The sequence below is a fragment of the Caretta caretta genome, chromosome 3 (assembly GCF_965140235.1).
Source record: "Caretta caretta isolate rCarCar2 chromosome 3, rCarCar1.hap1, whole genome shotgun sequence".
NCBI lineage: Eukaryota > Metazoa > Chordata > Testudines > Cheloniidae > Caretta > Caretta caretta.
Genome location: NC_134208.1, coordinates 159341595 through 159365455, shown reverse-complemented (window position 1 = coordinate 159365455; position 23861 = coordinate 159341595). Strand labels below are relative to the sequence as shown.

The following is a 23861-nucleotide window of genomic DNA, read 5'->3' as shown; positions in this document are numbered from 1 at the left end:
TTAGATCTCAGGCAACTAGACAACTAGACCTATTGAGAGAAGTTTAGGGACCCAGTCTATCATATTAATTGAGGCCTCACACCCTCACATTTCATTTTATTTACACAGACATTACAAACATTTTAGGGGCCCCCAGTACAATTGTCCCCCATTTCACCCCTCTCATTAGCCCTGCAGGCAGCTCTCACCAGGCCATTCCTGACTCTCCCTCAGGCTCTAGTCAACCAAGTCTCGGATTTGGTCAATTTCCTCCCTTGTGGGGGCTAGATGCCCTCTTTTAAGCCCAGCTGGGGTCAGCTGACAAGTCACAGGTGCACTAGCTTCTTTCCTTTTAAACAACCAATGCCACTCCGAGACAGATAGTTAAGCACTGGAACAGGTAGTGGAATCCCCACCATGGGAGGTTTTTAAAAACAGATTAGATAAACACCAGTCAGGAGTGGTCTAGGCATACTTGGTCCTGCTTCAGCACAGGGAGAAGGACAACATAACCTCTTGAGGTCCCTTCCAGCCCTACTTTTCTACAGCAGCATGCAAGGAGCCTGTAACAATTCTATTACACTATGTCCTTTATGTAAGAGATGGTCTATGCCAGAGGTCCCCAATCTGTGGGGCATGCCCCTCTACGAGGGCATGGAGAAATGTTCAGGGGGGCATGGCTGGGGCCTGGGCCAGCCCCCACAGGGGGTGGGGAGGGAGTGCCCCCCAGCTCCAACTGCCAGCCTCGGCCCCTTTACTCCTATCCGCGTCCCCCTTCTCCTGGAGCCATGGTCCCGCTCCTGGCCCCAGCTCTGGGTGTGTGTGTGTGGTGGGAGGGCATGGACCGGGGTAAGGAGGGGTGCACAAGGTAAAAAGTTTGGGGGACAGGGATCTATGCACTATGAATATGCCTACACTGGAACTGGAAAATGTGAATTCCAGCTCAAGGGGAAATACCTGCACCAGCGCTTATCGTGCTGTCACACTAAGAACAGCAGTGTAGCCGTAGTGGTGAGAGCAGCAGGAGCAGCTAGCATCCCTGAGTACTATCGCAGCTGAGACCACAGCTATGTACTGGGGCAGCTATTCTCTCTTGCCAGTCATGTCATGGCAGATACACCTCTATTTTTAGCATGCTAGCTTGATCAGAGCTAGTGCTGGTATGTCTCCTCAAGCTGGAATTTACTCCTTCCAGCTTCAGTGTACACATACCTTATAAAGTGAAACAACCCCTTGAGTGGACACAGTTATACCTGTATAAAGTAACTTATGCTACACCCACATAAGCATTTTTTTACTGGTATAACAGTGTCCACGCCTGGGGGGGCTGTGCCGCTTTACTACATCAGTTTCTAGTTTAATATAGCTCTAGTGGTACAAAGGTGTAGACCAGCCCTAAGTCACTACTGTCAAGTAAAAGCCTCTCTTCTATTTATGGAGTAATGTCAGAGATCAATGCATCTCCCGTTTACGCAAGCTGATGATCTGGCCTATCCTCTGTAAGCTCAGAAATTCCACTGAATGGTGATATGAAATCTACAAGTAGTTAATACTAACGATATTGGACTGCTTGCAAAGCGGCACAATTGCTGCTTCATGAGCTGGCAGCCAGATGCTGTTCTTTTCCCTGCAGACCAATTCTAGGACTGCTATAACACTTTCAGTCTCCATGGCCAGAGTAGTGACAATATAGATTCTGCTCCCGACCATATGTCTCCTGTATGACAGCACATTACTTTGAATAAATTATTACGCTGATGGGATTAAACTGAGCACTATCATCACTTAACAGAAAAGGACATATCTCCCTAACAGATAAACATTCAGAGTAGCATGAAAATTTTCAGAGCAGTGCCCAGAAAGTGAAAGAGCAACTTCTGTTAACGGCAGGCTGAAATGCATTTGTGGTAATACATCCCTTGATATTTTAACGGCTATTCAAATATGTGCCTACAAATCCTTGCAATTATATTATGCAAAATCACCTCATTAAATAACAATGGTCTAGTGGTTAGAGCAAAAGGCTGGCAATCAAATCTTCGGAATTCTATTCCTTGCTCTACAGTTAACTTATTGTGTGACCTTGGGAAAGCCACTTAACCGCGCTGTGTTTTATTTTCAGCATCTGTAAAATGGCTATAGCAATACTTAATTATCTTGTAAGACCATTATGATTATTGGTGTAAAGTCCTTAGAGATCCTCAGATGAAAGGTGCTACAGAAGTGAAAATCAGTCATTTATTTATTTAATAATATAATTAATAAATGTCTCTATTTAGTAATTGCTCAGACTAAGACTGTGATTCAAGGACACAGCCACAGAAAGGCGCAGCACATACCTGTGTTCCTTCAGGAGCAGTGCAATAAAGGAATTACGGCTTGGTTGTCCATGTTATAAACCACCACAGAGCTTGGGTTGCTTGTGATTGTGGGCCAGATTTTCAAAGGTATTTAGGTGCCTAAAAGTTCATAGATGTCTTTTGAGATTTTCAAAAGTGTCTAAGCAGGTTAGCCACCTAACATGCTTAGACACTTCAAAAATCCCAGTAGGTGCTCAGCTGCATCTTTAGGCACCTAAATACCTTGAAAATCTTGCCTTGCCAGACTGATATTTAGATCAGTTCAAGCCCATGGTGCATTACAGTATACACAAATGAACAGAAGGGATGGTCACTGGCTGCTATGACAGAGATCTCACCAAGCCCAATTTGCTCTCATTGAAATTAACAGGAGTTTTGCCATTAACTTCAATGGGAGCAGGACTGGACCTCCTATGAACAAAAGTTAAAATGTCAACTTTAAACATGAACTAGTTTCTAGGCTGTAATAATCATCTTATTCTAACTTCCTTAGTAGCGCCTCATTCTACTATAGGTGTCCCAAGTCACTGGGCCTGATTCTAGTCTCTCTGCTCTTTTATACCCAGATAACTTCAGGGACTTCACGTTACTCCTGATGTGAGATCAACCATGCTAGACCAAATTCTGCTCTAAGTTACAACATTATATGCACAAAATAGCGACTGTATTTACAACAGTGTCACTAAGAGCAGAGTTTGTCCTATTGTTTCTATTCACATCCATAATTTAACAACATAGCATACAATGAAGAGCCTGCTTGGCCTAGCAGCAGTCTTTTTGCAATGACAGAAAAGAGCATTAAGTTCTACCCCAAAGCTCTAGAAATTAAGCATGTGGACTCTATCCAGGAATGAAAAATATATTTGCACATGGAATCATGGTACCTGCTTCTTAGTCTAGACAAAAGCATAAAATATGAAAAACAGGAAAACAAATGCCTTATCCTGAGAGATGCTGAGTATCTGTAACTCCCATTAAAGTCAGTAGGGGCTGTGGGAGCTCAGCATCTCTGAGACTCAAACCCTAAAATGTGATGATATAAGGTTTTTTTCTACTCTTTTTTCAACATTTTACTTATGACAAGGAAGGTGGTAGACATAAAACAAAGAATGCACCATGTGGAATTCAGATACAGAAATATAACTATACAGAGCCGAACTTGCAGCGGCAATGCATGTAGAAGCTTGCTCTAAGAGACATTGTTAATCATGCACATGCAGGTTAGATGAAAGGAGAAGGCCTGAGGGAAAAGCACATGTGAGATCCACTCCGCTATACCAATGCTTATGTTATTTCTTCACAGTTTCTTATGGCACAAAATCCCAGGAAGGAAAGGCATTATCTGAGGTGGTATAGGAGACTATAGCTAGAATACATTAAATGAGACTGAGAAAAGAAAGCCGAGGCTGCATATTATATACAACTTCCTAACTGTGATGGAAGAGTCATAGTCAGCAGAATAAGTTCTCAAATGGAAAGTACACGAGAACACAATTCAAGAAAGGAGCCCAAAAAAGAAAAGGAAGAAGTTCAATACCTTTGTTTTATGTTTAAAAAGAGCTGCTTTTTTATTCCCAAGTACTCAAATATTATTGGCTCAACAGACATGAATGTTCAGTATACATAACTTTCACTAGACAGACAGCCTACTGAAAAATTTCTAGGATTCATATCTATCACTATACTCACTGGAGATTACTTGGGGAGTTTTGGACATATTCAAAAATATAATTTATAAATAAATAACTATCAAGCTCAAAGTTATGACTATGTTTCAAACACAGCAAGAAAATAGTCCGGCCTCCAAACAAGTTTAAAACAACACTGTGAAGTGGCAGATTACATACCTGGAACAGGTCATTCACTAAGGCTCAATTTTTTAAAAATAACCTCTGATTTTAGGTACCAAATAATTGAGCCTGATTTTCAGAGGAACTGAGCACTTAGAGGTTCCGTTGACTTCACCTCAGAAAATTAGACCTAAAGTGATGCACACCGGGCACCCAAAAATTGAGGTTCACAGAATCAAGGGCCACTTTTGAAACTTTTGGCCTAAATCTGGTGGGCAGTTAAACTGCAGAATGTTACATATTTTTGGCCTTATTTTCTACTGCCTTACACCTTGTGTAAAGATTACCACCTCTTTCAGTGGGCATAAAACACTACCAAATCAAAATGGTAGCATTTTTACACCCACTTTGCAGAGCTGTCAAGGACTATACAAGATGCAAGATAGTAGAGAATCAGACCATCTGGGCTGGACTGTCTAGTCTGCTGAGGCCACTCTTAGGCCCCAGCAATGTACCCACTGTATTCAATTAAGAGTTGAGGTGGTCAGGACCTCGGAGAGTCAGACCCAAGGTGTCTGAAGTTGAGTACCTGAAAAATGAGGCAAAAGTCTGGCCACCTTTAAAAAATTAGGCTGAAGATTCTGCTGTCACTCACTGCTGCATACTCCCTCTCTCCCCCCTTTCCACCAGGATTGTTGATACTATATATAATATTCACAGTAGCAATTTATTAACTTGTGGCAGCACAACTACTGAAGGCTCTTCCACAGTTGAGCTCCACAGTAACAACCAGCTACTCTGATTTAGAGGGGTAGCTGTGTTAGTCTGGATCTGTAAAAGCGGCAAAGAGTCCAACGGCACCTTATAGAGTAACAGACATATTGGAGCATAAGCTTTCGTGGGTGAATACCCACTTCATCAGATGCAAGTCTGTTAGTCTATAAAGTGCCACAGGACTCTTTGTAGCTTTTAATCTGGTTTACTGACTCAGAGAAATATATACCTCCTTAGTCTTCACTTCTTCCTCTCCTGCCAAGTCTCCCACTCTTTCCCTTGCAAGCCCCCTCCTCCCATTCCTTTTTTGGTCAGCAAAACCATAGCTAGCATTTCCTCCTTTTATTAGTAGAGTCTGGAGCTGCTCTGCTTAATTTTTGGCTTCTCATATTGTAGACCCGCATTGCTAGCTGCTTTTCTGGTTGTTTATATGGCCACGCCATTGAGGTTTGTTCATTTCAATATAAGTAATCTGAAACAACAGCTTCCATTGTGATTCAGATCTGGAAGTTTTGGGTTTTAAGTATATCTCCCTAAGGCAGATAATAGAACGCTGCTATTTTTGCTTGTTTGTTATAAAAGGGCAATTAGATGAGCTTTATAACATGGGCAGGACTAAGGGAGCAATCTGATTGGCCATGGACTCTACCTCTGCAATTATGGGTAACAATCACAGATCAGTAAGCCCAAGCAAAAATAAATTTTAAAACAATTAAACAGGGAAAAACATGCATGAGTGTTCCTGCTTTTCTTTTTTAAATTAAAATTAATCAGTGTTAAATTAATTTAGAAAAAAACAGGAGTCCCTAGGAGCACTATAATTCTATAACCTGTAGTCTCTTGCTGAAATCAGTAGCTTTAATTTCAGTTTAAGCCTGAGACACAGTGTCTGTTGTGGCTGATGTGTTTCCGAGCTAAACAGAGAAACCAGTGATTTTTTTTCTTTTCCTAAAGATGTTTCTATTCTGCACATAGCCAAGTTCCAGCTTAATGAGAGGTCTTCCAACTTGGGAAAACTTCAAATACTTTCAACTTTAAAAGAAATCCATTTCCCTTTCACAGGGTTTACATAACTTTTGTGATCATGTTTGCTAGTTACTACAAGTTTAAATCCAGATTTGGCTCTCTTGTGGCCCCATGTTCTCAATAGACCTTTCTCTCTCACAGCCCTTCATCCTCCCACTGGGGAGCTGGGAATGGGCGATTACCTGGATGATTACCTGTTCTGTTCATTCCCTCTGGTGCACCTGGCACTGTCCACTGTGGCCGAAGACAGGATACTGGGCTACATGGACCTTTGATCTGAGCCAGTATGGCTGTTCTTATGTTCACTCCCCACAAGCCCACGCTCCCTCACCCCCTCTGCATCGTTTCATTTCCATGCAGCCTTGCTCCTTCACTATCTTTCTGCAAGGCCTCTCTCCTTTGAGGCTATATCTTTTTTTAATATCATCCCCTCAGGGATTTCCTCCCTGTTTACCCCATGTTATCATTCACCCAGAGCAGAACCTAGCTTCTTTAAGGCCAGGGTTCAAATCTGAGCCAGAAACCTGAGGCAATGGGCTTTTAAGCTGATATAGAGTCCAAAGACATATGAACTTGCATAGCAGCCCAGTATTGCCAACACCAGTAAATGTTTCAAAATTATGATCCAAGCATCCCCCCAAAACAAAACAAAACTTGGTCTGTTTCTGAGCCCTCGGGCTGCAGTGGCTTCACATTTTCAAGATTTTTTTTCCGCAGGAAGGCGGACAGAAAAGACAGTTTGATGTGATCTAGGGCAGATTCTCACATAGTCTCCTGACCACTGGGGCAGCCACAGAGGCAGCCACGACTACAAAGTTCCCCAAGGGCAGGGACTTGAAGCCACTCGCCCTGGGCCTGAGCCCCACCCCGCAGCTGACCCCTGCTCAGCCACTCACCCAGGCTGGGGCCCGCAAGAATACAGCCGCCTGGAGGCCTGGCTGAGGGATACACACCTGAGCCCCGCAGCGGGATCCAGCCTGAGATTAGAACTAGCGACTCCGGGAGCCGCCTTCACGCCTCAGGGTTACAACCATCGGCAGCCTGGGCGGAGCAGTAGCCAATGAGTGCGCTCGCCTCCCGACAGGCGGCAAAGCGGGAGGGGCTCTTTGGGCGGAGGAGGCTGCCCGGGTAGTTCTATCCCGCCAGGCCTGCAAGTGGCGCTGTGACACGGCTGCCTGGAGCAGCTACTCTCCACAAGCCCGATAGACCCTCCCCGTGCCCGCACTTCTGCTGTCGGGGGAGGGGACCTCTCAATAATGTGCTTTGCGATTGGACAGTCTGTTTTGCCACCCATTAGAGAGGCGCGATACAGAGCATCGCTCCACCCCCCGCGCCATCTTGCTGCGTGTGCGCTAGGGAGGGAGTGCTGAGCTGTGAGAGCGAGTCCGAGCCGGCCGGGAGGATCTGTTCCCGCCATGCCGCACTACCAGACCTGGGAGGAGTTCAGCCGTGCCGCCGAGAAGCTCTACCTCGCCGACCCCATGAAGGTACGGGGGGCGGGCGGAGAGCGCCTAGGGGGCGGTACCCGTCCCCTTTAGACACCGGTCAGGGCGGGCGAGGCCCCTGCCTTGCGGGTCCTGGAGGAGCGAGTTCCCCTGGGAGTGGCCGGAGGCTGGGCTGACGGGGAGCCCAGCGATTCTGGAGACCCGTTCGGGTGACTGCGTGGGGCGCCTCCCCCAGCTAGCCGCCTGCTGCGTTCCCGAGCAGAGCACGGAGCCGGCTAGGGTGACCAGACAGCAAGCGTGAAAAATAGGAGCCTATATAAGAAAAAGCCTCAAATGTCGGGATTGTCCCGATTTTATAGGGACAGTCCCGACAATCTGGTCACCCTCGAGCCAGCCGATGCCCGGGGTCTCCCAACACAATTGCCTGCTGCTGGGAAGAGCCTGAGTCGCTGCAGGTGGCATGGCAGGAATAGCCCACCCCCAGGGTAGCCTGGCACCCGCGTAGTATCCATGAGACGTGAATCTGCCTGGGACGCCGATATGCCACGAAGCCGTCGGTGCAGTCTGCTCTTTGCGCTTCATACTGGTTCTTCTGGTCGGTCTTATTCCTCCAAACACACACGCTCTTAAAGGCCTAGATCTGGTGTGTCTGCCTTCCTCCCACTCTGAGGTGAGGTGGCATTGGTTCTTCCGATATTGGAGTCACCAGTCTTGCTTCTGTTGAGCGCACAGTGCTTCATAACAATGACTCACCCCTATCTCACTATCTGGAAGTTTTCTTTCAGAATCATCTTAATGCTCTTGTTTTAGTTTTACTCCATTACTACTTGTTCTATGACCTTAGACTTAACGCTGAGAAGGGAGAAATTATTTGTACTTTCAAATACTCTTGAATGGTTATCAGGAGCCACCTTACACCCTGATCCTTTAATGGGGCTGTTCATAGGCAGACCTTATTGACTTTAGTGGGATTCTGTGTCAGCCCAATGCGCTGCCTATATGGAGGATCAGGGTATTAATGATCACTGTCAAGCTGTATATGTTTAGCTCTTAGGATATATGTCACAATATTTAAGGACTAATATTAAGAGAACTTTATCTTAAAGCAAAATCTAATTTTGTAACAAACTGTAAAATGAAATGATAAAGTATTCTCTTAACTAAAACTTACTTTAATAACATTTTTACTTTAACAACACATTTAATCCATCTGATGGCAAAAGGGGCTATATAGCACGCTTGGGCCTCTTAAATGTCATAGCTGTAGTCATATTTGATGTTTTGGTAACTGGTCTGACAGCTGTATTTGAACATAGCATGTTGAGGATCAGTGCCATGCTATTTATGTGTTAAAGCTTTAAATACAGAATGTATGTATTGTTACTTTTGTTAGAAGCTTGTGTGAATTTCAATATGGCAGCTCCATATTTTGGCCCATTTATTCCTTCATAGTAATGCAGAGGATGCCATTATTGTGTGCAGCATAATTAGGTTATGTAACTTTTTCAGGAAAATTAAGTGACTTCAGGAAGGAGTACTAAACTCAACAGTTTCCTAGTCAGTGCCTGCTGTGTTAGAATAGTGTGGGTCTCCCACAGCTTAATTATTGGAATAATTCCTTCTGGTGATATATTGCTCACTCAACCTTGAGCAGTTGAGAATCCTTCTCTAATTCTTGAAAAGAGAAATTTTAATGTTGAGGTCCAATAACTCTGTATATCTGCTCTTTGTATTTGAAATCTGGCATTAGTACTTCAAAAAGGAAATTGTTACATTAAACTTCTTGCTATTGCCTTCTAGGAATAGGATATTTTTATTTTCTTGAGATAAGATTGATATTGTAAAGTTTTTTAATAGCAGCTGTTGCATAGGCAAGTCCTGTGCAATACTATAACCAGTTCAATAGCTTCATTTTCCACTGAAGTAATGTTCATTTTTAGGTTGGCTGCATTACAGCAAATCCAGTCTATAGTTGTCTGTCACTTGACAATGACACTGCAGCAGCCTCCAATGGAGTTTTGAATAGGTGATTTGTGGAGCAGAGTGGAATCTGTGTACTGTTACTACTGTTCATTTATAAGGGAAGTGTTTCTCCATTTGGGTTACATGGAAATCTTAGTGGGAATGTCCACCTACAGTGACACTATAACTGACACAATGCAGCATTAACCATTTTAATATGACTGAATGTCACTCTGACCAGAGTTTTTCTGGTGACTGTTATGTTTTATCTAGTATGCCCCAAGAAGAAGGGAGGCAAAGCGTGCAGTACTGTTTCTGCTATTGCCCTTTTACTTGTTAATTTAGAGCGTAGAAAAATTTACTTGAAACCTGTTAGCCAGAGTGAACAATATATATGCTGCCTTGCTCCTGTGGCTATGGCCTCCAAAGCCATATGCCCTGATGTGTATATTACAACTGGTTACATTTAAAAATGAAATATATATTTAAATGCCCTTTCTTGCTTTTGTCATATTTTGACATCATTCCAAGCTTTTTTCCTTGTTCCTTTTATGGGTTTTTTTTTGCTCTTCCTGATCTTTCCCTAGATTGTGTTCTCTCTTCCCCATAGTTTCTTCTTTCTTCTGACAAATCTTTCTATTTCCTTGCATTTAAGTTCACCACAGTACTCTTCCACTCATCCAAATAATACATTTGTCCCTATCCCTAAACACCTGGATTGTAATTTTGCTGGACACCAGTCTGGAGGACTAAAGGCTAGTTATACCCTGGTGACAATGGGGTTAGGGAGGAAAAGGGCTACTGTCCAGGAACAGTGCTCCAGTACTCTGCTTCCCTGCCCCGCCCGGTCAGGAGGAGTTCAGCAAATCTACTACACACCCCTCCTTGGCCTAACCTGTTTGGGTTGCTGGAAAGGAGCATTCTTCTGAGGCCTTTTCCTCTGCACTCCATCCCCTCCAGAGCTGTCTTTCGCTGTGAAAGTGGGTAAGGTCTGTCCTGCTCTACCCCTTCCTCAAGCTCTTTGCTTATGTAATGGAGGAATGATCTCTATCTTACACGATTCCTCAGTTTTTTAGCTCCCAGGGGCACATCAGCCCACTACTTTGCTTCTTGTCAAGTTTCTGCTTGACTGCTTCCTCAGTGTCTGCCTCTGCTCAGCTTTGCTGAGCTACAGCAGTATGAAATTGACCTGATACTTGTCAGTTAAACTGTTTCCCAAAGAGTTCTGAATAGCAACTGCAAAGGTGATCCCTCTTAGCTTTCCCAGAGCAGCAGAGTGAAACTGTGAGCAACATGATGGGTATTGGAACTATTTTCTGCAGATATAGGAAAATAGCATTGCATTGTCTTGCATTTAGTTATCATTTGGAAGGTTCTCTAAAACTATAAGAATTAGAAATAAATATATAATTTTTTTTTTAAATGAAAGGTTAGATTCTGTGGAAGTTGATGGCACTTGCCAGGAAAGCTTCCTATTTGCTATGGATGAGTGGATTTTTCAAGGTCTCTGCTAATATTCTTTGGGAAGGGGGTTCAATGGCAGGGAGGAAAGAAAGGAGTCTAAAAAAAAACCCCCCAAAAAAATCTTTAAGGTATCAGTTACCAATTAGCATAAAAGCATAATGCTTTTCAGTAAGCAGGCATTTAAGATTTGATTTGGCAAATGCTGAAAGTGGTTTGTGGGAAACATTTCAAAAGTTATTTGAGCATAAGCTTTCGTGAGCTACAGCTCACTTCATCTCTTCTTTCCCCTCCTCTCCTCCCCCGTGGGTATACTAAGGCCAGTATAGCTCCAGTTTATTAGATTCCTTCTCTTGAAAGGAAAAGGAGGATAGTAATTGCTAGGTTCCATTATATGCAACTGTCTTCTTGCACTAATATTGCATACTGGGTTAAATCTGTTTAAAGGATATCTTCATAAACAAGAAACTAGCTACCTTGGGTACTTGGATTATACCTATCTGTTTTTTAAGATTATTTCAATGTTGATAGTCGGGATTTACAAAATTTACTGAACACCTACCAGGCCAGAGGCTGAGGTGGAAGTTCATGGTGGAGGAAAACCAGTTAGGTCCTGGTAAAAATCTGTTTATACTAGTACTTGTGAAGGAGAGGGTGCTGGAGTTCTTCTGAGATGCCATTCCTGAACCTTGCTCAGGAGTCTTTCTGTCACTGACTAGTAAGTGTCTGTCTGATAAGTTTATTTAAAACTACCCTCCTACCCACCCAGCTGTCCTTTTGGCTTCTGTAAAGAAGCAGCTGTCTTCTCCCATATATCCTAGAACCACCTGACTTCTGCAAGGATATGGGGTTTTCACTGCTTTGCTGTGTGGGGGGTGTCCTCCTCTGGCTGTTCTAATAATCTCTGCTATTCTACCCTTCCATCTCATCTAAGTAATCACATGAGACACGTCCTGTAGAATCAGAGAGCCTCAAAAGTATTTAGAAATATGATCTTTCCTTTTCCCCTCTTGTTCCAGTGGAATGTAGCTGTCCTAGTCAAGGGAGAGGCAATCTCTTGAGTAACTAAGGCTAGTCCTGTGAGGAGGAACTAAGAAGACAAGGACCTTGATCTGCTTTTTTTATTTAATGGGGTACCATTGAAGAGAGTGAAGCACCAGGGCTGCGTGTTAATAATGACCAGATTGCTGTGTCCTGTACCATTTGGAACTTTTTCAAGGTGTATATGGCTTCATTTCTAGAAATAAGTTGAAATCAAATTTGGAGGTCCCAAATGCATGGATCACCATGGGCAGTCCTACATTCAGTAGGATGGAGTACAGTCTTCTGGCCAGATGTAGATGGAAGTGGACTTCTTTTGTCAAAATGGTTTTGGGGTATTGAATACATTGAGGAATCCAAAAGGATCCAAGCCTGCAGACAGGCTTAATCAGAGGGCAGATGCCTTCAATAGCTGGGGATATCATAGAAGGCAATTTCTTCAAAGTGCTTCCCTCTTTTCCAAGAAGCAGCCGGGTGAAATTGAGAATTCTTTCTGGTTTCATTGTTGTCCATAGGGTTCTGATTTTAGCAGATTTGAAACTGATAGCCTTATCAGTTTCTGGTTGGGAAAACTATTAACAGCAGAGGCATTGGAATAATCTGCCCACCGACTCATTAAACTCAAATAACTTCCTTGGTTGGTGTTTGGAAGGATTTCTTTACCACAGTGGCTAAAACCTTTTTTAATATTAAGGTTTAGATACTGCAGAAATTAATAGCATAATGTTGAGCTGACCCCTTCCACATTTACCACAGCGAGTAGCAAAAATGAATTTTTTCAATTCATTCCAATGTGAGAATCGCTATGAAAATTTGAGTGGAACATTTTAAGTTAAGCATAGTTTTCTTTAGTATACGTCCCCACTAACATGGCTGTGGGGGTGGGGAGACAAGGGATGTCTCAACAGTTTTAATTGGTCTCCTCTAAAATTATTTCGCCTTTATGAAGTCCTCCTTCTTCCCTGAAGATATGACTAAGTGTATTGCAGATGCCATGGATTATGTGGGTTGCAACAAGGACCATTTGATGTTAAAACTGGTGTAGAAAGTAGTTGACCATACGAGTCTCTTATTACACTACCTATCTAGTCGTCTTGACCTCAGACCACTTGGAGACTTCAAAGTGGGGGAGCCTGGCAGCTTTCCTTGTATGTTAGTGACAGTGTATGAGACAAATCCTGACTTAGAAGAAATGTTTACCCTTAAGCATGTGGTGATCATAGCATTTCTGGTCCCTTTTCTGAGCCAGTCCCGTAATCCCCATTCCACAAACCAAATGGGTAGCTAGATGATTCCCAGTTGTAATTAATCCTCCCCCATCCTACCTATATCTCTTGGGGGAATGTCTGCACAGCAAAAAAAAAAAAAAAAAAAAACCCTATGGCTAGCCTATGCCAGCCGTCTCAGGCTGCGGAGCTGTGTCCTTGCTGTGTAGGCTTCCGGGCTTGGGCTGGAGCCTGGGCTATGGGTCCTGCGGGATGGGAGGGTCCCATAACCCAGAAGCCTACACAGCAAGGAAACCGCCTGAGCCAGCTGGCACAGACTAGCCACAGATTTTTCTTTGCTGTGTAGACATATCCTTGGTATCAAACCTGTAACATTCCTTTCCCCCATGGCCTCTCTTATACCAGACCCAAAGCACTCCTTGACTCAGTGTTGGACACCTGGGGAGCGATGTTGTAAATAAAAAGATATTTTCCCCCAGTCGGACTTGGATCTAACCATGCTGATCTTCTACAGTAGAACCTCAGTTATGAACACCAAAGTTATGAAATAACCAGTCAACCACACAAATAAAAAGCAAGTACAGTACAGTGTTAAATGTAAACTACTTTAAAAAAAAGGCGCGGGGGGGGAGGAACCCCCCCTTTTTGTTGAAACAAAAACTTTCCTGAGCATTGAGGAATCAAACAGTAAACATTTTGGTAATGCATGGGTTCTAAGTGAAATGGATCACGAATTGACAAGTAGTTTTCTTGATCAAACCAAATTAAATGTAAAATAACACCTTTTAAATATTAAGTTGTTCTATGCTAGAAAATCTTTGTGTGATGTGAAAACCTTGTCTATCAGTAATTCCTAAAATGTTTTCTCATTTCAGGTGCGTGTGGTTCTTAAATACCGACACTGTGATGGGAATCTGTGTATCAAAGTAACAGATGATGTAGTTGTAAGTAAAGAATGTTGTGACCGTAAAGCTTGATTCTGCAAGCTTGTATTTTAAGACCGTCTATCATTTAATTTGAGTGTAAAAATTGCTATGAGAACTTCATATATAGATGGTTCTGTAAGCTAACTTTCTCAAACCACCAAGCTTCTTGTACTCGGAGTATGTGTTTGAGAGCCTCTGATGCTAGCTTGGTACCCTATTCTGCACCCACTGAGTCTGAGACAAAGTTCCTAATGATTTCAAGGAGAATAGGATTGGGTCCTTATTTCCCTTTAAGGGAACTTACTGGGTTTCTTTTGAGGGATATAACTGAAAATGCTGCTATTCTTATTTTGCTTGTATAAAAGTCTTGCAGTTAAAGGTAACTCCTTTCTTTAGTTTGTGTGGTAATGAGAAAAACAAAAAACCACTACCAGAGAGAGGGGAAATGAATAAGGCTAGGTCTAACTAGAAACGGTTTGCCGGTATAGCTATTCTCGCAAACCCTCCTAGTGTAGAGACCCCTTATACCACCATAAAAGGGCTTTTGGCAGTATAACTTACACTGCTTTGAGTAAAATAAGCTCTACTGGCAAAAGCACTTTTTTATGGTGTGTTAACTCCATCTGCAGTAGGGCTTTTGCCAGCACAGAAATGCCCCCCCCCCCAAAAAAAAACAAACAAACAAACAAACCCCATATCCCTTCCTAATGTTGTATTGGCAAACATTTCTGGTGTTGAACTGTCCTGAAAGTCTAAAACTTTTAAATATTTAATGTACACGTTTGTTTGTTGGCATAAAATGTAAATAAGGGAGACTTTCAGTGGAGCATGTTTTATAACGCAATCAAGAAACTTCACTGAAGTGAGGAAAAGACAAACTGCAAACAAACACAAAATTCTAGATATTGATCCTCTCACCCAACACCCCACAGAAGCTTGGAGAAATAACCTGGTATCTGGCTACTCCACTTTTCATAGGGGTCTCTATGAATGCAGTATTGCCAACTCTAATTATTTTATCATGACTCTTGTGATTTTTTTTTTTGGGGTGTTTTAAGTCATCTGAAAACATGATGAAAGGCTGCCAACTCACAAAATTTCCCTTTATACAAAGTGGCCCCATCTCCTGTTACTTTCAGTGGGACTGAAGCTAGCAAGATAGACAGGGAAATGGTAGCCCATATGCATGTGGAAAAGCTGCCCTTAATATAGTTGGCTGCCACTTCCCACTGTTTTCAGTTAAACTACAGCTATGCCTACAGGTAAAATGGCTGTCACTCTGGTTTAGGGGCTAGACAGGACACAGGGATTGAAGAGCAGCAGACACATTAAAAGGTGGATGGAAAGAATGCAGTAGGAGCTGGACTCGAGAGCTGCAGGGGATATTGCAGAGGTCTGGAGCAATGGGAGGCAGGGGAGAAGTTGGGGGTAGAAAGTGTTGTCCAGTCTCAAGCTGCTCTCTAAGGAGGGGTCAATAGTTCTTTCAAATTTAAGCCTACTTCTCTCTTACTCAAATGTCCTGTATAACCCCAGTAAATCAGACTGAATTCAAAAGTTGATGTTAGAGCCTGCATCTTTTATGACAATACCATATGATCAGCTATATGTTCAGTGGCATCTCTTGGGAGTATTTCTCACACATTCTTGTAACCTTTCCTCCCCTGAATTAGAATGCAGCAGGGCTTTTTTTTTTTAAATGGCTTTAGTATTTAGTGTCTCCTCTAGCTGACTTCTGTCCAAACACGCTGGACAGATGTTTAGGAAAGGGAGGAGTGTAGGAGCAAGAGGAAAGGGCAACACACAGAACAATAAAGAAGGGCGAACAGCACGTGTAATAGTTCATATTGCTAGTAGTTTGCCTTTTAAGATACTGTTTCTTCAGGGTTGAGGCAAACTAAATCCATCTAGTCTGTGCAGGCTCCTCCTAGAAGAGTTGATCAGTGTCACAGAGACCAGACTGTGGAGGAGAAATAGTCAGGCATCTGTGGATGGCTAATTACAGTACAAGGGATGGGCTCTGAAGGCTAGAGGGATGTTGAATTAGGGACATTCTTAATTGAAAAGACAGATTTGTTAGGAGAAATCCCACAAAGTAGGAAATTTGGGGTAAGTTGAATCCTGAGCTTAATGTAGTTTAAAACAGCCCCACTTTACTCTCATCTGCTTGTCACCAAATCAGTGGTCAACTTTACTGACAAAGGCAAGTTTTACTGCTACTCTGCAGAGGCAGTATAGCTGTGGAAAGACTGAAGTAGGTTCTGTACTGCATGCCTTAGTTTAAAGAAGTTTTAATGTGAATTTAATGCGAGTAAAGCTGCTGTATTGACAGCCCTGGAGACTGAAGCTTTCTATTTTTATTCCTTTGCTAAATCAATCTGGACAGCTGGGTTGTTGTTGTATTCATGCTATACAGACAGAGGGAACTAATCATTCTTGACAGAAATGTTGGCTATATTCCAAGTCACCTGCTGTTTCAACTGGTATCCCCAAATCCATGAGCTGCCTCTTAGGCAAACAAAAGTATTTGTGGCCTCTAGCTGCAGTAAATTTAAAATTCCAGTTTGCCAAGCATCAGTACGAGTGTCTAGTATGTAATTATGATCAGACAGTGGCATCTTATTTCTGTTTATAATGTGCAATGGGGAGGGAAAACCTCACATGAAGAGAACTTCTCCTTATCTTAATCAGCCAGGTGGTTCTCTGATTCTTCAAAGCTTCTCTATAGGGAAATACCTCTTGATCATAGAGACAATGCATTATCGCCAAAGACGAAAAAATCTTGAATTTTGTTCACTTCTAAGCAATGCTTAATCTGTCACTGCTAGTGACAAAATAAGTATATCCCTAAAAGTATGAAGATCTAAGCTGGGGAAATGCAAGGAAAGAATAATTTCTAGTTCAAAAAATCCGCTTTGGTGATTACAGAACACCGAAAGGAAAGAATCTGTTTCATGTGTTACCACAACAATTTCTTCCATCACAGGGCAGCTTTTGGCCTGCTGCTGAGATTGTGTGGTTTTTGTTGTTGTTGAGAACTCCTCTCATTATGAAAAGAGACCTTAGCCTTTGCAGAAAAGTTTAGGCAAAAGAGAATAAATATAAACCCCCTTTAGTGTTAAAATACACCATTTCTCTGAATCAAACTTCAATCTTTTCTATCCTGCTTAAGTTTTTCATTGAACAATTAGACTGTAGTTCACGGGTTTTTGTGCTAACCACCTGGCTGTGGTCCTTTGTAGAAGATACTTGAAAGCTCAGTAGTGCTTGTGTAATCATGAGACAAGTTAGACTGAGGGAAGCAAGCTCATTAAACTTGATCTGACCGCTAGAATATTCACACTTCAAATAGAATGTAAACATGTACAGCACATTGCTAAAGGGGAAAGACAAAACTATTAATATGAGTTTAGAGTGGATGTAAACTACAGCTGTTTAATATTATCCAGAAAGTTATGCATAGTGCTCTAAGGAATGTCAGTACTAAAAAGATGTTAAGTAGGCATATATTAATTTATTCCAGATTGTTTTCTCTTAGTGTTACACAGATTTTTATCTGTATACAACATTGAATATAATGCACTGTATTCAATGCTAGCCTTACGGCACCCAAGATTTTTGCAAGTTACAGTGAGGCTTTAGAACAGTGGAGTTCTAAGTGCAAACTGCATGCTTGATTTTTTTCAAAACAGAAAGCAGTCCCTAGCATTGAGTTTGCAGTGTTAATGCAGACACTTTATATGGGGGACCCAAGGAAGATTGATTTATTTTATATATTAAATAATTGAGTAATTTGTCATAGAGTTGGAAGTTAAGGGTAGCTCTATGTTGCCCCTTCACGTGTGGGACACAGTACAGATGGCATTGATCAGAGTCCTTGAAGTCTTTCACTTTGTAGTGTAATCTTTCTGGTGTCAGAAATATGTGAAATTAATATTGAAACTATAAATCATCACAGATATGAATAGCTTGAAATAAAACCTGATATTCACTAACTTTCTTTTGACAGTGTCTGCTATATAGAACAGACCAGGCTCAAGATGTAAAGAAGATTGAGAAATTCCACAGTCAGCTAATGCGACTCATGGTAGCTAAGGAATCCCGCAGTGCTGCCATGGAAACAGACTGAATTGCTGAAAATAAAATGAAAGCTCCAGTCATATTTCACGGGAAGAAAATATCACTTGGATTTGAGCAAACATTTGGGACAGGAGATGTTTTATGTAACGAAGTGGACTATGAAAAGTCTGAAGCATTTTTTTCCTCGTCCTAGACTCCACTTCAGATAACTAGGAAAATAAATGCTTTCAGTGGAAAGCCTCTATTTATTTTTGAAAATTAAGCAAGAAAAATATATCCTCCATGGAAAATATTCTTACTAGTCTTGCTTAACATACCTTTAACCTGTAAATATTTTCTTTTGTAAATCTACAATACTCTAATTTGAAAATGAAAGGAAACAAGTGTATCCCTCTGGAAAGTGAGAGCATGTCTTGATCTTATTTGCATTCATACACCTGTGCTCGTGTATTTTCACAAATGAGAAAATGTATATTAATCTGACCCGCTAATACGATAACTGTAAAACTGGATCTAATAACCTTTTACATCTAATGATATATTATAACAATTTAGAAATAGAACAGACATCTTCTAAATTAAAATTGCCAAAAATTTTGTGTAATATTGTGCAACTAGCAAGTTTTTACGTAAAAGGTTTCTAGCTTTTAATATTATGGCCATAAGGTGTATAACACTTCTAAAAGCCTGTGCATAATGGTTCCACAGAACACATTCTAGATTGCTGGTTCAAATACAAAGTTGTCATTATCAGATCCTCACCATCTGAAAACTGTTCAGTAGCCTATGTGAAGCTGGAAGGTCCCAATCCAGTTATCAAGCAAGTGTTCATATAAAAAGAATCAAGGTCATATTTAAAAGTAGTTGGCAGAGAGGTAGAGGTTTGACTCCCAGGGCAGAGTTGAGGCATGCTAGAGAGGACACTATGGAAGCTTCCACATGTGACCTGTTCTGTAGATAAATTACTTCAGTGTCCAAGTCTTAGTACTTGCCAATGTTACATTCACTTTAATTTAAAAAAAAAAAGTAGACTGTCGACTTGAATTCACAAGTGCTAACATGTTTACCAAACTTATACCTTAAACATCAAAGCAAAAGAATGTAGTCAGTCTTGACATGCATGTGGCTTAAGAAGCAATGTTTCTTATTGCTACCTTTGTTTAATGGTAGAAGATTCTGTTTACTCTTCTCTTGAACGCTTCCTGCTTGAAGACCAAAATGTTGGAGTTGGACACTTGCTTTGAATAGATACTGTATACTGTTGTGAACTGAACTCCATTTGGTTAAATGCCAAACTGACTTCCTGTATATAACCATTCTACTACTGTAACTGAGTTTTCTCCTACGCTAATATTTTGGTCAACTCCAAACCTTTAAAAGAAAAGAGCTTGCAAACTGAGTGTAAATGCTGTACTTAACTACTAGTTATTTGCTCTATTTTTTAATAGAAACAATTGAGTTCTCAAACTTAACTGGTAATGTTGCTACTTAGAAGGAATGGAATTCCCAGTTTTTTGCCAAAGGTTTCATAAATACCCACAAAGTTAGTTTATTCCATTAAATTATTCTTTCAGTAGAATGTTACATATTATTGGAAGATATTTTAGCATGTCGAACTGCCGTTTGCCATCTTGAGTTCTGGCCTGTAAGGTTTGACGTCAGCAAAATACATTCAAACCAAGACAAAGGCTCTAATGAAGTCTTATTGCTTGGATATTTTGTCATGTCAACAAGACTGAGTTTGTTTTTGTGTCCTCCCCCTGCCTTCCGTCCTGTTCCCCACAAAAGCACTGGTTTCTATTTCAACTTTACTTCCTCATCCTGTTTAATGAGTGTGATGTTGAGGATGGGTGTGCATGGAGGTCTTAGATTGTGTACATATTTCTGAAGTAAAGCAAGTGTAATACTCTTACAAAACTAAGGATAGTGGCATATAAAATGTAAAAGTCCTAAATCTGGACAAAAACTGACCTATACCTGCCACCATAATGCTGAGGATTTTTTTAATAGGTACTTCAAATGATCTTAAAGTTTACAAGTATTAGAACAACATAGTGTTTTTAGAGTAGTTTGTGTTAAACCTACTGCACCTTTCTTAAGCATTCTTGTGCACTAAAGCACAAGGCTATCCTTTCCTAGAGCAGCAGTTCTCAAACTGTGGGTCGGGACCCCAAAGTGGGTCATGACCCTGTTTTAATGGGGTCACCAGGGCTGGCATTAGCCTTCCTGGGGCTGAGGCATAAGCTTAAATCCAAGCCCCGCCGCCCAGGGCTGAAGCTCGAGGGCTTCAGGTTGTAGGCCCCCTGCCTGGTACTGAAGCCATTGAGGTTCAGCTTTGATACCACACCCTGCCCAGGGCAGTGGGGCTTTGGCTCCCCCCCTCTTCCCCCGGGTCAGCGAGGCTTGGGTGGGCTTAGGCTTTCGTCCCCCCTCCTGGGGTCATGTTGTAATTTTTGTTGTCAGAAGGGGGTCATGGTACAATGAAGTTTGAGAAGCCCTGTCCTATAGGGTTATTTGCATACAGGAAAAGCATACAGTACAGAACTAAGGACAGATTTAAATATGCTCTCTGCAAGCAAAATGGATACAGGGGACAAATGAAGTACGCTAATAGTTTTCTCCAGATGTTGTTCCTGGAAGGCGTTATGTAGACAGGCAACATGTCAGAAGGTGTATTCTCAATCTGCCTTTCAGTACTAAATTTAACAGTAGTGTTCTACTGTGGACATGATCATTAGGATGGAGTTTTACTGTAGCTTAAGATCCCACCGTTTCTTCTAAATATGATCTTCTTTAAAGTTAGACTAAATTAGAAATGCATTTAGTCCTTGGGAGAAAAGTCCAGAGCATAATAGTCAATTTGGCAAACTAGCCATGAAATGCCAGTAACACCGCAATCTGCTATCCCCCTGGTTCATTTGACTTGTGGAGACTTCCAGCAAGGGTACATACTACAGAGATGTTGGTAACAAGGCTTTTTACTGTTCATGGATTTCAATCAGTGAGTTGATCTGTGTCCTACTGCCAGTCACCTGTGTCATCCAACTTTTGTGGTCCATATTTTTCATTAAGCTGTGTTGGCCATATAGCATAGATCTTCATGGAGATTTTAATTGGACTCCGTGTGGGACTCAGTCTGTCCTTTGTTTTAGTGTTGTAATTCTCTTGATTGTTTTTTTTTTTCATTAGACTATCTTCTCTTGATCCTCAAAGGAAGAGGTGAAACCCTTACTCCCACTGGTTTGGGATGTGTTTATTCTTATGTGAAGCTATGTCCTTTCTACTTTCCTGTGGAAGTTCAAACTCTAGCTGGTGTGTGTATATCAATCAACAATTTTTATAAAAGTTAGACCCTTGAATGCAGGAAGGTACTTAACTGAGCTAGAAAAGTGGGAGTTTAGTCACAAATTTAATTTTATTCTTTTAAAGCTTCTAGTGGAAGAAGCCAAGTGCCTAAGTCACTTCTGCAAATGGAATTTAGCATTCTAGGGGCTTCAGGACCATTTTGAAAATGTTACTGCTGTTTTAAAAAAAAAAAAGTCTTAGTAATTTACTCCATATTATATAAAAGCATGCAGAATACTCAACACATTTTAGTTTTAGTTGACCAGGAAGGAGACAATCTCTTGGTTTCTGGGTGAGACACCTGGGAGCACTCTCAATTTTAAGTAGAGGATTTTCAAGATTCAGAGAGTCTGATCTTTATAGGAAGACTAAGTTGTCATAAGGTTCAGTTACTCCTACAATATGAAAAAATAAGACCACCATCCTTATCAAGCAAAGTGACAACTGAGGTGAAGGAGAGATTTGCTTCAGTAAGGTCTGTAACACAACTGTGTTGTCTCGTAGTATTCCTTCCCTCCAGTTTTCTGGTCAGTTCTATTTTGCTAAAGATTTTTACCTGTTTTGTTTTGTTTTTTTTTAAATGAGCCCATTGATTCTCATCTCAAGTCTTGTTTCTTTACAGAACTGCATTTTCTGTCTCAGCCCTTCTAAGTCTTTAAGAAGCAGTGGGTGACTTTAGAGGAAGAGAACTTAGCTAAGACCTCTGAACTCTTGTTTAGGTATTGTACTTTTGAAAATGCTTTATGTGAAGGAACCTTTTAAAAACTTTCTCTACCTTCATGGTGAAGCTATATCACTTTCCTCCTGATTAATCAAAGATGTGTCTTGTGCAGGAATGGTTAAGGTGTTTGTCATTCATGCTTTTTTGAGGCTGGTGGTGCCCGCAGGGACACTTCCTTGGCATTGTCCAACAATCTTAAATCCCACTTCAAAAAACTTTAGAAGTGCAATTGCTTATATACCAGTTTTTGCTCAAGCTATTGCTCAGGATGATCTAGCTGGAAAAAGCACAGAAGCATCTGTAAATGGTAAAAAGTCTCTTCACCCTCAAACAGGTTCATGCTTGTCAGTTCAAAGAAACAATGTTATGTGACTCATTCAAACAACCAAATTGTTTAAGAACTTCATAAAAAAAAAAAAAGCCTTAAAATATTCAAGTGTTAGCAGGTCTAATATACAGGTAGTGCTAGGACTAGATTCTTCTTTGAGTGGTGGTCCTTGTGTACTCCCACATGGATATGCATGTGCCTGAGCCCAGGATTTTATAAGTGGTGTCTGTTGGCCCCCATACCTTTCCTCATGCTCCAAAACGAGGGCATAAAGGGTGGCGTGGGCTAAGCCCTCTCCAGTTCCTTCTTACTGTGGCATAATCCAAGTCAGAATCTTTGTTGTCCTGAGATCCTTTCTACTGTATCATTGCTCTAAATATACTGGCTGGGAGCGGCAAACCGCAGCCACTGGGAGCTGCAGGGGGCCGTGCCTGCAGACGATCAACATAAACAAAATGTCTCGTGGTCCGCCAGCAGATTACCCTGATGGGCCATGTGCCAAAGGTTGCCGAACCCAGTGTATAATTTCATTTTTATAGTATATTCTAGCATAGTGTAGTTAGTTTCCTCCCTTTCCTGGAGAATTTTTCTGCTTCAGAAGTCTGGGATTATTCCTAGGGTCCTAGCATTCCAAAACTGTTTTCTGCAAGCAACAACCATCAACGCTGACTCTGCTGCTTGGGTGAGGTTCACATCTGCAGCAACTGCATTTCTTTTCTGCCCAGAACTTGAGGGTCAGTAACTAAAACTTAGAAAATATCTGATGGAGAAGGTAGCGAGACCCCAATCAAGTTTGGCTTGGGAACCTCCTCCCCTGACCTGTACATCAGTCTCAGGAAGCAGGCTGCTCCTCTCCAAGCATGACTTCAGGAAAGGAAGCTAAAACTGCCAAGACTAAGGAGAAGGCTTCACATTAGAGTAAGGGGCACTTTCATAGATACAAGGAAAAGTCATCTTTGTCAAAAACTGTCATGAAGAGAGAGGATCCCTCCCTGATTCTGGCAAAGTCGTGAGAGACTGTGCATGGGTGCTGTAGGATGATAAAAATTAGAGTTATCTTAAGTTTGGTTAAGAAAAAAAATTCACTTTACAGTTCATGGCCAGTAGAAAGATGGCTCCAATCAGCAAGTAAATGAAGGCCATGAGAATAGTAAGTAGTGTTACTTTAATGGGGGAAGGATATACGGTTCCTAAAATAAAAGCTACAGTAACATGATAAACACAAATTGTCTCAAAAGAAACAAACCCAAATCATCCCACTGTTCTGCTGGTAAGCAAGGCTGGGAAGGGGCAGGAAAAAAAGAGGCGGCCTTGGAAAAAGGAAAGAAGCTCAGATAAACTGCTTCAAACTAAGCTTTTGCTAAAGCTAGTTAGCTGAAGGGTATAAAGAGAGCCATGAA

At 41.6% G+C, this 23861-nt stretch overlaps 1 protein-coding gene across 1 annotated transcript; it reads left to right on the top strand.

Annotated features, from left to right (window-relative positions):
- Positions 1–7256: 7256 nt before the first annotated feature.
- On the top strand, positions 7257–19754 carry SRP9 (signal recognition particle 9). The gene is made up of 3 exons (XM_048843342.2): positions 7257–7416; positions 13940–14008; positions 17997–19754. Exons 1-3 carry the CDS (start codon positions 7345–7347, stop codon positions 18114–18116), a joined length of 261 nt encoding a protein of 86 aa, XP_048699299.2. The 5' UTR covers positions 7257–7344; the 3' UTR covers positions 18117–19754.
- The last annotated feature ends 4107 nt before the right edge of the window (positions 19755–23861 follow it).